This window comes from Mesocricetus auratus, unplaced genomic scaffold (assembly GCF_017639785.1).
Source record: "Mesocricetus auratus isolate SY011 unplaced genomic scaffold, BCM_Maur_2.0 Super-Scaffold_100676, whole genome shotgun sequence".
Taxonomy (NCBI): Eukaryota; Metazoa; Chordata; class Mammalia; order Rodentia; family Cricetidae; genus Mesocricetus; species Mesocricetus auratus.
The window spans coordinates 6,089,599-6,105,410 of NW_024429266.1; the positions used below are offsets into that span (position 1 = coordinate 6,089,599).

Below are 15,812 nucleotides of genomic sequence, written 5' to 3' on the forward strand. Positions count from 1 at the left end.
TGTCCTGTGCCTGGTGTGTATCTTCCTGTTTCAAAGGCCACTCAGGGCTTGGCTGTCAGAGAGCTCTGTTTCCCAGCACTTAGCCAACACACTAAGACAATCCATAAAGGCCAGTATACTTTGTTGAACACCTGCTCTCCACTACTTATCTAGTGACCTTGAGAGCTGGTTATTATATTGAAACTGTGAAATACACAATAATCCCTCAATTAACCAGGATGAACCTAAAATGCCACGGTTCGTTTAGTTTACTGCTTAACTGAGTTACATTAAAAAAAAACAACAATAACAAAAGAAAACTTTCAGTGGAATACTTCCTGAAAATGCATTAGGATATTTTCTGCCCTGATAAATATAGGAACATGAGAAAGTTTGCCTCCTTAGTAACCTTTAGGGCACAAGGACGTCCATGTCATTATGGTCTCTGACACCAACACTACTCAAGACCTGACACATATTGTAATTATTTTGGTTTACCTTCTTTAGCTTTACAGAATTTTAGACCTCTCAAAAAGATGTTAAAAACCATTAGTTCAATGCCCTAATTTTAGTCCTGAGAAAAACAAAAGTTGATGAGCCTTAGTACACTTGCCTTGGGTTACACAGTAGTCAAATCTGAATTGAAACTCAAGGGAACAGACCACAAAGTTAGTTATACTTAGTTCTCAAGCTATAACAAAATTTATAAAGTATGGGATACTGCACAGTACATCCTAAAATTTGCCTTAGGAACAGAACAGTTTTATGCCACTTGCCTCCTGATAAAACCCCAAGTTTTGGCAATTTCTATTTAATCTTGGTTGCTTCCAAGCAATTGAGACTGTTCATGGTTTTCGTGTGTACTGTTATTTTGGAAACAGCATGGACTTCACTATCAGCTTTTGAAAAATCGGGTTCATGCACTTCTCAGCTTTTCAGTAACATGACCATAAGTGACCTGAACTGTCGTTTCCCAAATCTAAGTGCTGTGCCGAGCGGAGAGGCTCATGGGGCCATCCAGGACAGGGGCTCACACTGTCTGCCTGCCCTTGTTTGTGCTGCCAAGTCAGACACTTAACAGCAGTTGGATGCGGTTTATTTTCTCATGGTATAATATTTTGAGCATTCACGAGCATGTTAAGTAAAATGAATGCGTACACAGTGTCTACATAAATGTAAATTTATTCATAATCAAGAGCGGAATATTTTCTATGGCATTTATCAAAGCAAATACCCTCATATAGGTATTGCTATAAAATGAAGAGGGTGTTTAAAACAAATAGGGACGACCTCATGTTTATATTCAGTTATTTTCAGATGTGCTATTAAACTTAAAAAAAGATTATATTTCATCAAAAAGCAAAAGGAAATGGGAGTACAAATTCCACAACAATATCAAGGTCTTTTAAAAGACCTTCATACAGAGAAGTGCCATTTAGCATTAAGAGTGCCACCATCTTCCCAAGGAAACCTCTAAACTGTTGATTCTTGGTTTCATCAAGTGACTGTTCTTCTGAGACAGAAGTTTAATACAAATCACAGCACAAATAACAATCATGAATATCTTGGGGTCATTTGAATCTTCATTTAAAAATACGATATCTGAACTCATACTGTGAGGAGTTTTTCAAATGAATACAAGCACCACAGGCAACCACCTTATTAATCTAAGTATTTGGGGGAAAGCTCTCGACAATTAGACTGTCCTACAAATAATAATAAAAAATTGATTCTGATCATTTCAACAGAGATCTAGGAAAATCCACTAACTCAGATGGCCATTTTATCCTTCAAATCACACAAACTAAACATGCAGGTGATCAGCAAAAAGACTTCACCTTTAGGCTGTGGATGGAATTTTCAGTATAAATCCTAAAGGATGAAGCTCTTTGGTATTTTGTATATTTGATTTGGAAAGACTGGAATATGGGATGAAGAGATATGATAGATTCTAAGTTGACTTACTCCCAGCTTGACAAGGTATAGACACCCAGGAGAAAGGTGCTGGAGCATGGAAGCCTGGGCATTTTTGGTGCTGTTGTAGACAACATTCCACATTGTGGAGTTACATGTAGGATTCAAATAATATGATATATAGTTCTCTAGAACTCCATTTAGCTGCCTTGGTTGCTTCCACCTGGGAATCAACAAAAGCTACAGCATTTCACAGACTTTGGATATCCTCCTTGGAGGGCTTCACCCTCCCTGGGGAACAGAGTGGGGGGGGATTGGGGGGCTGTGGGAGTTGGTGGGAGGCTGTGGAAGAAGGGGAGGGAGAGGGATCTGGGATTGACATGTGAAGCAACCTTGCTGCTAATTTAAATAAAAAAAAGATACAGCATTTCATTCATTCATGTCTAAACAGAGACTGGTTAGGAGTGGTTAGGTGTCATATAAACTTTAATGTCTCCTGCTGCAAGGAAACCTACATGGAAAGCACAAAAGTAATTGTCTCTAAAAACATACACAGTTATAAAACACCTATTCTAAGAATCTTAAGGAAATGGGACATACCCTTGCCTTCTAATTACTTATTTTATTTTTCTGTGGTGTGTGTGTATCTGTCTCTGTCTGTGTGTGTGTGTGTGTGTGTGTGTGTGTGTGTATTATCTGTGCATGTGTGTATGCAGTGACTCACACATATAGAGGCCAAGTTTTTTATGTAGGTTCTGGGGATTTGAACTCAGGTTTTCATGACTGTGCAATAAGTGTTCCTATTGAGCCATTTTTCTAACCCTTGGTTACTTGTAGTTTAAATTAGTTAACAATATACAAATGTGCATGATTTTTTTCAATCTTAGGAGGATGCAGTATCTAAATACTTCTGAGAGACGTGTGAAGAATGACACAGCAATACTGAAAAGCTCAGCAACCCAACACAGAATAAGAATGTAGTCATGGAATACAGAGAGCAAAACATACAAGGGTCGGGGCAATGGCCAGGGCTTCATGGGACTGTGAGGTTGTCCATCAGATGGGGGCTTGGCTAGGCACAATGAAGAATGATGAACACCAGATGAGGGTTACAGTGCACAGGGGATGAGAATGTCATGTTCCAGAACAGACAGAAGACAGCTCGGCTGAGAAATACTCAGAGAAGCAGGCAATCTTAGAGAATAAATAGCATCACTGACTTAAGGCAACTGAGGGCCAAAACAAGAGCTTAGGATGAGAACAAGGACAACCGCAGCATGAGTGGTGATGCTTTTCAGCTTGAATGAATGCCATAATTTATTCAGTGTCAACATTTCATTCACAGATGAGAAAACTGGGAGTAAGAAATAAAAATGAACAAGCATGAATTGACGCTAAGAGGAATCTATTAAATTTTAACTCAGCTCCTTAGACCTCATATAATGAGAAATAAACAAAAGCCACTAAAAGCAGAGAAAATCTAAACATATTTATGTTATACTCCTCTCGGGCTTGAACTACAGGAAAATGAGGCTGGGTGTTATCGTAGAGGATCTGGATCTGCTTCCTGGCACTCACATGGAGGTTCACAACCCTGGGCAATGCTGATTTGGGTAATCTGAAGATCTTAAAGCCTCCTTGGGCATCAGGCATATATGGTGCGTACAGACACACACACACACACACACACACACACACGCAAATACTCACACATAAAATAAATCTTAAAAAGAAGGTATTTATGCACACATATAAACGTATATATTATTCCAGTTATTGCAAATTCTTGCAAAATACCCTATAACTATAAAGAACTTGACAGTGGATAAGTAGGTGGTCATTTTTCTTTTACTGACAACTGTACTGAAGTTGCACACACATTTAGCTTGGCATGATTGCCTAGAGACAAAATGGAAATTAAGTTGACAAGTGATAATCAGAGGTTCCTAGAACCACTGGCCTAATCATTTCTATGCATTTAATCACAATACAATTAGTCCGATGTCACAAGCCCTTCTGAATGAACTCTTTGGGATTCTTACGTGAACCAGCAAATGCAAGGCACAAGAGCTCTACTTACTGGACGTGCATAGCTCTAGAATCCAGGACAGCCAAAGTTGGAGGATCCACTTGTTCTGGTGGCCGCTGTGCTGTCTGCAGGATGACTCGAGAGCGGTTTGTGCACCCCACCTATGTGCATGCACCAAGTACCATCTCGTAGGCATGAACACCCCTAAGTCTGGGGGAAGGAGAGAAACAAGAATTTATTCTACGTAATACATTTCTCAGGAGAACTCACTACCCTCCTACATTCTGATGTCTAGGAATTGTTAAAATAAAGCTTAGCATAAGAATCACTAATTACAAAAAGCAGTAGAAATAAAACACATTTCTCTCTTAAATGACAGACAGGGCTGAATTGAAATGGACCCTTGTCAGTCACAGTCTCGATCTGACTTTTTTATTGTAAGAATTTGTTTTCTTGAATATCTATGATCAGGTAAATCACTTTCAGGGTTTGGTTTTAGTTCAAAGACTCTGTTAAAAAATAAATGAGATATTTAAATTATTTTGAAGACAACAGGAGTTGCTTTTGAAATGCAAATATATAGCCTATAACAAAGTCTTTGAAATTCCCTTTTCCTGTCTACCTAGCCAACCATGAGTTGACCTTCACATCATCATGTTGAGTGCCTAGGTATGCTCTACTTGTAAGACGTTCCTGGTGCTTCCAACTCTTACCTGGACAGGCAGCAGCTATCATCTGCTTGTCTGACCCCCGGACCACTTTGTGCAGACCCCCCAGCATGACACAGCACTGCAGCCATACTGTATCCTTAGTATCTAATGCCATGACTGACATACTAGAGGTTTTTAATATGTAGAACTGAATCAATGAATATAGAATTAATGAAGCAGATGACAACACAGTTGAGCTAGGTATGAAAGGCAACTGTATAGTACCCATGAATTTCCTTGGTACATCACACCTGTTTACTTTCCTAGTGAATACCATATCCCTAATGAGAATACATTAATCTACAGTTCCCTAATTCCATTCTTAAATGCCCCAATTCTTCACATATAAAAACACTCAGTAGTCTAAATAAATTTTGATCAAATTTACCAAACTTCAAATACAATTTGTACTTTCACAATATTAAAAATAGTAATTTTGAGAAACATCTTTGAAATATGTCATGATTTAAGTAACACATATTCTTAAATCTCATTAACCTTGAATCATTACAATTTCATGTTTAAAAGATTAATGACATGCAGCCTAATTCAGGCAAATAGCTTTTGCATTACACTGATAGCAAAAGTAAACTAGGAGAGGAGTGCTGATTTTCATGCAAAATGCAATCAATTGGTTAAACATGTAGGTCACCAGAAGAAAGGCAATCCAGTAATTTTATAGTGTTACCTTAGAACAAAAGGAGGTCACCATGATGACAGTTGGTGTGTTTTGTTTTGTTTTTTTACCAAATATCACTTCTTTATAGCTTCTATATGGTAGGTATCTAATGGTACCAGGCTGACATGGGATACCCTCATTCAGTGTTATCAGAGGAACACAGCAAGGATACACAGGGACCAACTTGGAATGGTCCAGCTCTGATAGATGATAAGATAATAGCAACCACATCAAATGTGCATGCGTTAAGAGTTGGAGAGCCCTTATTTGGACAAACATTGTATAAGACGTATGTTTGCAGTGATGAGGCACCATGACCAAAAGCAACTGGAGGCAGAAAGGGTTTATTTGTCTCACACTTCCACATCATAATTCACCATTAAAGGAAGTCTAGCCAGCACAACGTACAAGAAAGCATCTTGAGCATGGGTGAAACCATGATTGGTGTGTTACTAGGAGTCATAACCATAGGGATATATCTTACTCTGATTTTGATTTGTATGTGTGTGTCTGTGTGTGTGTGTGTGAGAGAGAGAGAGAGAAAGAGAGAGAAGAGAGTCACAGATAGAGCATATGAGTGTATGTGTGAGAGAGAGACAGAGAGAGCAAATGAGTATGTGGGTATGTAGGTGTGTGAGAGAGTCAGAGAGAGTATATGAGTGTGTGTGTGTGTGTGAGAGAGATATCATATGAGTGTGTGTGTGTGTGTGAGAGAGAGAGAAAGAGAGAGAAGAGAGTCACAGATAGAGCATATGAGTGTATGTGTGAGAGAGAGACAGAGAGAGCAATTGAGTATGTGGGTATGTAGGTGTGTGAGAGAGTCAGAGATATGAGTGTGTGTGTGTGAGAGAGAGAGAGAATATGAGTGTGTGGGTGTGTGGGTACACACTCATGTGAATTTGTGGAGGCAGGTGTTGACTCCAGATATCATTCTCAATTGCTGTCTTCATTTTATTGTTTTACTTTTTTACCAGGGACCTCTGGATGGCCTGTCACTTTACATGCCCCCCTTACCCCAATAATTTGTTGCTTTTAGGTTCTTTGTTACAGCCAGGAGAAAAGTACATGGTATAGATAGGGCTCCTGCCTGCCGGGCCACTGTGCCAGACCATGCTCGTGAGGACACTGTCTCCTTCACACTCTGCATTCTTCCTCTGTTGTCCCTTTCAAGGACTGGGTGAATTCCCTCTTTCTTGTCTCTCCCCCCAGGTTCTAGTTCTTTATATTCTCAGGGAAGGGGTTTCATTATATGTCATTTCAGGAGCAAAAGCAAGGATATCACAGAGCATAAAGGAGCTCCCATGGTGGCCAGAGGTCAGGGTCCACATGCCCAGATATGAGTGACTCTTGACTATGTCTCAGTCATACCAGAACATCTTGATCACCTGCAGTTGAGACTAGATACTGCTGTGTTCTTCACTCAGCAATTACCGGGCTTTCCTTTTCTATGACATTCAGATCGTTAAGACAGGGACTTGGCTGTCTAGTTTGCATTTGAAGAAGAAATCACCCATTCAAGAATGACACAATCTCGTACATGTGGCCTTTACACCTGGAACTTTGTTACCTCAGCTGTTGCCCCAGTGAATTATTATGTTATGTCTGGGCCATGGATTCCCCAAAATGTAAGATGCTCCATTTTCCTGTATACTATAAACCATGCCTTGAATGGGACTTTGATGACCCAATTCCCAAACTCCCACGATATTGCCACAGATAGGAATAGTTTCCTGTAGTGATGATATAGGGGCTGTTTCCTGTGTTTGGATTCTACTGTGACAAGTGGTCTTCTTCTTTGGGTTGGGAAGCATCCATTTCTATGGCTGTTAGGACTGGAGAGGAATCACACTTGGTACAGTGAGTATGACCCTTGTCTTAGTTTGTGTTCTGTTGCTATGAAGAGAAACCTTGACCACTGCAACTTTTATAAAAATGAAGCAGTTATTGGTGCTTTCTTATAGTTTCAGAGGTTTAGTCCATTATCATCATGGGAGGAAATGTGGTGGCATGAAGTCAGACATGGTGCTGGAGAAGTTGCTGAAAGTTCTACGTCCAGATCTGCAGGCAACAGTAAGAGCAAGCCACTGGGCCTAGCTTGGGCTTCTCAAACTTCAAAGCCTACCCCAAGTGACACACTTCCTCCAACAAGGCCATGTCTCCCAATCCTACAAATAGTGCCACTCTCTGGTGACCAGGCATTCAAATCAATGAGCCTCTGGGGCCATTGTTATCCAACCCCACAAATCTTGAATCAGGACTTAAACAGAAGAACCCAACCATGTCAAATCCTCCTGTCAGAGTTACAATTCACCTCAACTACTCTGCATTTGTAAGTACTGTTCAGTTTGTGGATGATCAAGGCATTGTATATTAGAACAAACATGGCTTAAGAATGCTCACATTTCCAAGTATGGTAGCTCATACCATAGTGTCGCAGTACTTGGAAGGTTGAGGCAAAAAGATTGCTGCAAGTTTAAAGCTAGCCTGGGCTACATGATGAGACATTTCTCAAAAATAACAAGTAAATCTTTCTCTCTCTCTCTCTCTCTCTCTCTCTCTCTCTCTCTCTCTCTCTCTCTCTCTCTCTCACACACACACACACACACACAGAGAAAATCAAAACCCCAAACATTACTGGTGCTAAATAATATGGAAACTTATAAAAACTTGAAAGCATAGTAAGAGCAGTTAGGGCCAGGGTGGTTTGATAGACATGAGTCAATGGCCATCTCACTGAAGTGACATTTTAAGCAGAGATCTGAAGCCAATGGATATGGAAATTGTAGGGATTCTGGAGAGGGCACAATACAGGAGAGGGTATAGCCAGAGCCTTAGCTCATGAAGGAATAAGAGAAAGGAGTTAAAGAGAGAGAACCTTCAGGGTTTTCTTATTAAGGAAAATAGAGAATTGAGGCAAGAGATAGATGGTAGGAAGGGGTAGGTGAAGGGATACAAATATCTGAATGAGAGACAGGAAATAGTAATGGATGAATGAAAGCCAAGAATTACTGGTTATCTACAGCCTTGCTTGATAGAAAATGTGATGGGACTGCATGGGAAGAGTTGTGTGCTGAGGGGGCAGAAAGAAGCAATCACAGGAACAGGAAAGAGTCTATGTGGGTGGGGTGCTGTCAGGTTAGGAGTCTGAGAGCTGTATCATCAGCCAAGAATTCTCTTTGGATTGTTTGGAAACAGCAGCGATGACAAAAATACCCCTTCACACACACATCCTCTTAAAATGAAATCTAATACTGGCCATCATGACAGTAATTGGCTTACCGATTCCCTACTTCACATCCCGTTCCTTCCTACCCCTGACATAGCTAGGTTGCGCTCACATCACAAGCCCTCTCTTGGAGGTCTTTGAAGGGGTTGTTCTCTCCACTGGAAGTCCATTTCCTCTGTTGTTGGATAACCTTTGCTTCCCCTCACTTGAGGAGTCTCCTGGCTAGTCAGACAGCTCACCATCATTCACGGCTTCCCTCATTCCTGGTTTACTTCTTTTTTTTTATAACTACCCAAACAAGTCGAATTATGCTGCCTTCTCTTCCAACTTTCTATCCCGTTCAAGAGAACGGACGCCTTTTGAGTACAAAGAAATATTTGCTATCATGCTGCCCATATTATCGCATGATTAGAGTGATGCCCAATGAAAATACTTTTCATTTGTTGAATAATGAATGGACAAGACCAGAGAGAGAGACCTCAATATCCCTTACATGGACTGACATTATCTTCTTTAGAAATATAGTAACGTCTAAAAATCTCAAAGAATTTATCTAACACAACTGTCAAACCAATGGAGGCCTATAATTATAAGCTAGGTGAAATCTACCTTTAAAAATAATAAGACAAAGCAGTGCATATCTGAACATCAAACACAACTCCAAGCACTAATGCTTTAAGACAACAACAAATCAATCAATCAAACAATCAATTAATCAATCACACAAACAAACAAAACAGGATACAGAGACAGATGGACATGTAAACCATCAAGAGTTTCAGAACAAGTGTATACAGGTAACTTATATTAGGGGTAGTTACATACATATCAATTGTGCATGATACACACATATGATGTAGATAGAAAATGGCTGTAGTATATTAATATCAATTTATTACTTGGAGAATTTATGTGCAGAACCTAGTTAGCAATGCCCTATTCCACCTCCGATGTCACACAGCCCCTTTCCTCAATGACTTCAGCATTGGCTCAGCTTTCTTTTCAGTCTTAATCTCCCTTTTGGCAACTTTAACATCCTCAATAATGACTCATCCCTGAATTTGGCTTCACTTAACTTCCTCAAGTGCAATGCCCTTAACCTTGACTTCATTTATTCACCATCCAGCTTAGTTTCACTCATTACTTCATCATCGTTGGAACTGTGTCCAAGATTCTAAGTGTAAGGTCTACCCTGTGCAGGTTTCTGCCCACCTCTTTAACACATCACATGGATGTAACCACTCCTTCACCAACAGTCTCCACTTTTTCGAGTTTATCTTATGTCCATTTCCAGAATATTCACCACAACTGCCTTTCCCTCCTATGGCTGTTGATTATCTGGTATAAAGTCATATTCTCCCAGTACTTGCCATTCTCACTGTTGTGACTTGAATATGAAATGGCTCCCAGAGGCCATGTGTTTGAACACTTGGCTCCTGGCTGATGGCGTGGCTTTGGAAGGTGATGAACCTTCAGAGGACAGAGTTTTGCTAGAAGAACTGGGTGACTAAAGGCAAGCCTTGGGATTTTACTCACACTTGAACAATGTCCCCAGCCTCCCGCACTTTTCACTGGCTCACTGTGCCCTCTGTGGGAACAAGGGTCAGGGAGTTTAGGCCAGTAGTCTGGGAGTCCCAGGTTTTTGATTCTCTCAAGGAGTCCTTGGAACCTAGGCGTATCTGAGGGAGGTGCTATTAGTGGGCAGAGCTAAAACTAATATCAGGACCATGTATCATCCCTGGGCCACTCACTCTCTATTTCTGCTCTCTTACTGTGGACACGTTGAAGCCAGTTGCCTCGTGATCACGGTGTCCTGCCTTCATCCTATTAAGGACTAAACCCTTTCTTAAACTGTACATGAACTATGTTGCTTCTTGAATTTATTTTGCTTGTAATTTTGATATAGAAACTATTCAAGTTACTAATATGGAAAATGGTACCAAGGAGTGGGGCCTAACCACATGGTTCTTCTTAAGCTTTGGGACATGTTTGTGAGAGCAAAGATGGCAAATTTGGAACTTCAAGGTAGAAAGGCTCTAGGATGCTGTCTGTGGAGCCGATGGGAGTTCAGAATAACAATACCAAGAGGAATGTGGAGTCTTGCCCTATTAAGTTTCACATGGGAACACAGGCTCAATCAGAATCTGACTGTACTCTGTCCATACCCCGAGAGCTTGATTGAGGTCGAGTTAAAAAGCAATGGACTGATTTTTTTCCAGTGGAGAAATGTTCCAGAGAGGATAGCGTTCATGCTGTGTCCCGGTTACTGCTCACGGCTCTCACCCAGGTCTACTGTGATAGCACTGATTGGCACAGGCAGATGTGAGAACTGCATTATAGAAGACGGGACATGAGAAAGGGTAAAGCTGTAATTATGGTTCAGAGAAAGAAGGAGTAGTTGTTAAAATGATTGCCATGATTAAGGAGGAAACTCACACTTCATACTGAGACAGTGGATGGGATTCTTCAAGGAAAGATCCAATGGCCAAAGGCTCCAACTTGTGGAAACACAAATTCATTTGGAAGGAGTCAGCCTGAACCCAGAATGCTAATGAAGTAGTTTCTTACTTGAAAACAGCCTAGGAAGTATTTCCCCCCAGTGTCAGGACACAGAGGCCATTAAAACTGTGGCCCATGGGCATAGGCTGTATCTCAAGCTGCCTTTAGAGTTTTGTCAACATAAGCTACCATGTGGTACTGATTTTGCAGATATGAGAGATGTATGAGGGAGGGATTCATGGGAGCTTGTGCCAAGGTTCCAGCAAGCATCTGAGATTGGGCAATATGAGGCACAGTAATAATTCCCTGGAAGGAGGCTCTGAGAGGCCACTGCATGGAGTTGGGACAGTGAAGCCCAAACTGCAATGGAGATCTCAGAGTTTTAGAGATGGCGGGGGCATGGGATGTCCATTGGGGAAATCTGCAGGCAGTCTAAGGCAGTCTAAAAGAGGTCACATGTACTATAGACAAAAGAGCTGGAGAGATGATACTCGCCAAGGTCGCTGGGGTCTAGACAATTCCACCATCAGCCTTGGATGGTGAATGAGCAGCTGTAGGGATTGTTGCTCCCGCACTTGGGGCTCGTAGTCAAGAGACTGCCTTGGGTAGCAGAAGGGACTGTGAACTTTGGGCTTTTGAACAGGCTTTGTTTAATACCATGGAGACACTTGAGGCTGGAGTGAATGCACCTCTCATTGTGATGTATCCATGAACTTAAGGAAGCCCGAGGAATGTTGGAATACTGCGAGTGGAATGAAAAATGTCCCACACATTGCTTGAATACTTGATCCCCAGGTGTTAGATCTGTTTGTAGAAGGTTCTGAAAGCTCTATGAGGTATGATCTTTTGGGATAAAGTGTGTCATTAGGGCTAGCCCTAATTCTCATGAACTCTCTGCTTCCCGACTGTGGCTGCAAGGTGATGAGCTGTCTCTCACTCAGGACACTATACCTTCCTGACACGATGGATTGTGTCCCTTATCCAACTGTAAGGCAAGCCAAATCAAATCCTTCCCATTAGGTGCTTCATGTGAGACATTTTATCATAGTAACAAGAATGTACGTAAACATGTAACTCTAGAGTCCTCTGCAAAACTTGCTATCCCAATTCTCAAACTCTGATGAATCTCAAGTCTTTAACATTTCTTAGGGCAGGAACATGGACAAGAGGCATTTCAGACTGGACATGTTGAGTGGACTACTATTATTTGGTCCCTCTGTCTGAAATGGGCCTTTGAGACTACTCAACAATAACTGTCTCATTCCCTTGTTTATCTCTTTCTATATTAGCTATTTTCTCCCTCCTCTTTACGATTTGGGCAATGATCTTGAGGAATCTAATGGGCCTAAAGTTGGAGTTACGATTCCCTACTCTGAGCTCCTTTATTTTCCTTCTGCTGTGAGCACTGATATTAGTGTGACAGTCATGTTTATCCATGAGTTTTTGTCTTCCTTACTTCCTTCTGATCCCATCTATCATACTCATTTGATTCTAAATTCCTCTCAGTTAAGTTGTAATTTCATATCCTAACTAGAAAGTGCTGTCATTCACAAAGTAGAGAGTTACTGGTCAGATACAGAAGGAACAAGGGAAGTTCAGTATAATGACAAAGGGAATATAGAGAGGGGTCCCAATATTTAGATAAAACATTTTGGAGTAACAGGGAATGTTCTTCAAGCATTCCACTTCAAGGCTCCACATTCCCTCGCCTTTGGAAATAAGATGGAGGGGAGGAAAAAACACACACTGTCAGAAAGGCAGTGTCTCAAAGGTCATGGTGTCTGTGGACAGAGCTTCATGGAACCTACAGTCATTTCATGTTCCCAAGAACGATGCAGAAGCCATGGGGGCGAACACACATCCACAGTGGGCCTAAGGGGGTGTCTCTCTGTTCGTACTTTCCCATGGAGGAAGAGGTACCCTGGATTGTCAAGTTCCAAGTTCTGAGGAGGTATGCATGGACATGAATGCCTCTTTACAGCAGGAGAGGGGATCCCAAAGCAAAGGGAGGGGGAGGGTCATTGAATTCTAATTAAGTTATTTGAGAGTGGAGTCAGATATGAAGTTGGGTTGCAGAGAGAATCACATGCATGCATAGAAAGTGGGGTCTGAGTGTAAGTGCACTTGCACCCAAGACTGCTATCCATGAAAGCTACGTGCTTAGCTGGCACCAAGCCTGCAGGGTCATATAGCTAAGATATCATAGCCTACACCAAATCGGTTTCCTCCAATTTTATTTTCGGCTAATTTAATTACTAGAAAAGAATAACTTCCCAGGTCACATTTCTCAGTCAGGAATCTGAATCTGACTGGTCTGGTGTTGGTGGACAGGAATTGGGGATGTTCTTAATTCCGACAACTGCAAGCTCAGGTACACAGAGAGAGCTAATGCATGCAAACATCTTTTTGACATCAATCTTTCTGATGCGTGTCTGGTCCACTTAGAAGCGGATTATTCCTAGTGGGCTTTCATCAGAAAATGGAGATTCCCCAGGGCTCTTTGAATAATGAGGCATGAAAGAAGAGGAGGAAGACGATGGAGAGGAGGAGGAAGGAGGAAGAGAAGGGAGCTGAAGAGGGGCAGGGAAAGAGGAATTGCTGGAGGGAGGGTGAGGGTAGAAGATGGAATCTGAGCCAGGTAGTGGTGGCACACGCCTTTAATCCCAGTACTCGGGAGGCAGAGGCAGGTGGATCTCTGTGAGCTCGAGGCCGGGCTGGACCGACAGCCTCCAAACAATACAGAGAAACCCTGTCTCGTAAAAACCAAAAGGAAAAGAAGAAGAAGAAGAAGATGGAATCTGATGGATTGCTAGGAGAAGTTGCACATGTGGCTCCATTGGGGAAACTGCAGTGATTCGGGAGGAGATAGTGACATTCACAAAGTTGGGGAAACTGCAGTGATTCGGGAGGAGATAGTGACATTCACAAAGACACTGGGGAAACTGCAGTGATTCGGGAGGAGATAGTGACATTCACAAAGTTGGGGAAACTGCAGTGATTCGGGAGGAGATAGTGACATTCACAAAGTTGGGGAAATTGCAGTGATTCGGGAAGAGATAGTGACATTCACAAAGTTGGGGAAACTGCAGTGATTCGGGAGGAGATAGTGACATTCACAAAGTTGGGGAAACTGCAGTGATTCGGGAGGAGATAGTGACATTCACAAAGTTGGGGAAACTGCAGTGATTCGGGAGGAGATAGTGACATTCACAAAGTTGGGGAAATTGCAGTGATTCGGGAGGAGATAGTGACATTCACAAAGACACTGGGGAAACTGCAGTGATTCGGGAGGAGATAGTGACATTCACAAAGACACTGGGGAAACTGCAGTGATTCGGGAGGAGATAGTGACATTCACAAAGACACTGGGGAAACTGCAGTGATTCGGGAGGAGATAGTGACATTCACAAAGGCACTGGGGAGGGGATGCCAGTGAACAAATGCTCCATGAGAAAGTGGGTTGCTGGGAACCAGTCAAGAACGAAGTCACCAGGCTAGACCTTTAGAGCCGAGAACAGCATGACAACTGTCCCCTGATTTAACTGCAAGTGGTTTGGTAACACGTCTGTGGCTGTGAAGAAGCCCTTCCAGGGCACTGGGGTGGCTCGGGGATCTAACAGCCACAGGCTCTTAAGCCCAAAGCTGAGCCCAGTAAATTGAGGATACATGAACCCTGGAACTAGAAGATCAACATCCCTCAAGCCCCTTGTCAAGATATCTTGCTTTCCATTAGCATGGCGACTTCATTCCCACAGACCCAAACACCAGGAATTTTAGATGAGGAGGAAGCAGATCACTCTAATATGTATTACAAGTGGATCATAGACCCTGGTCTGACTGTCACAAGCTGAGGATCCCATTGCATAGAAACCTTCCCCATCATTGTCACATCAACTATAATTTACAATATCGGCCATGAATTATAAGCTCTTTTACAATTGATCTTCTGCTGTTGCTCACAGATAGTCATTGATTGCAATTTACAAAATGAACCAATAGGCAGAAAATTAGAAAATTAAAATGCACTTCCTGCTTCTCTTTGATGACATATAATCTGCTCTGTACCTAGTAACAACCCAGTATTTTCTATATAGCATAAGATACCAGATTTTCCCTGGTTTTCTTTTCTTCTTTCTGTGTGCACTTGCCATGAATAATTGCATGGGTGCTCAGGACAACACCCCATGCAGCCTCTGACCACATTTTCTTTTGTCACTTGGACCGTGAGTTGAGGATGGTTCAATGAGGATGCGATACACTGTAAACAGAATAGGTTGCATGTGCCCCATAGATACCTGTAAAGAAAAGACCTAGCTCACAGCACACACAATGCCATGCTTTACTCTGCATCGTGAAACTACCTCTGACCCCACAAATGTTTGCCCAGACTTTCGAGTAAAGAGACAAATTGGTTTTTCTTATAAAGAATAAAAGTCAGAGGTTGCATGTACTTAGCTTGAAAAGTCTTCCTTGCATTTTCACTCCTCAGAGAAGCCTGAGCTCTCAACTTGCTTGCCTATAACTCACATGGATGATTAACCATCAAACAGTCCAGGCTGTGCTTTCCAGATAAAGGGTGAGGCTGGAATCACCATCCTAACAAGGACTAGGATACATGACTGTCCACAGCACATTTCAGGAGGAATCTTGTTTGTTTACAGTGTTTTCCTCCTCCTCAGAGAGACCTGCATCCCTTTTATACCATCTGGCTTAACATTTCTCCATGGAGCACCTCCCTTGACTGTCCTCAACACCACAGAGAGTTGACACTCTTCC

At 41.9% G+C, this 15,812-nt stretch overlaps 1 protein-coding gene across 1 annotated transcript in view; it reads right to left on the reverse strand.

Moving 5' to 3' along the window:
* The window catches only part of Ush2a (usherin), a 644,634-nt gene that overhangs the window by 315,883 nt on the left and 312,939 nt on the right, over positions 1–15,812 (reverse strand). Inside the window, 2 exon segments of the mRNA XM_040738771.1 lie at positions 1,945–2,116; positions 3,974–4,130. Coding sequence (XP_040594705.1) covers positions 1,945–2,116; positions 3,974–4,130 — 329 coding nt within the window.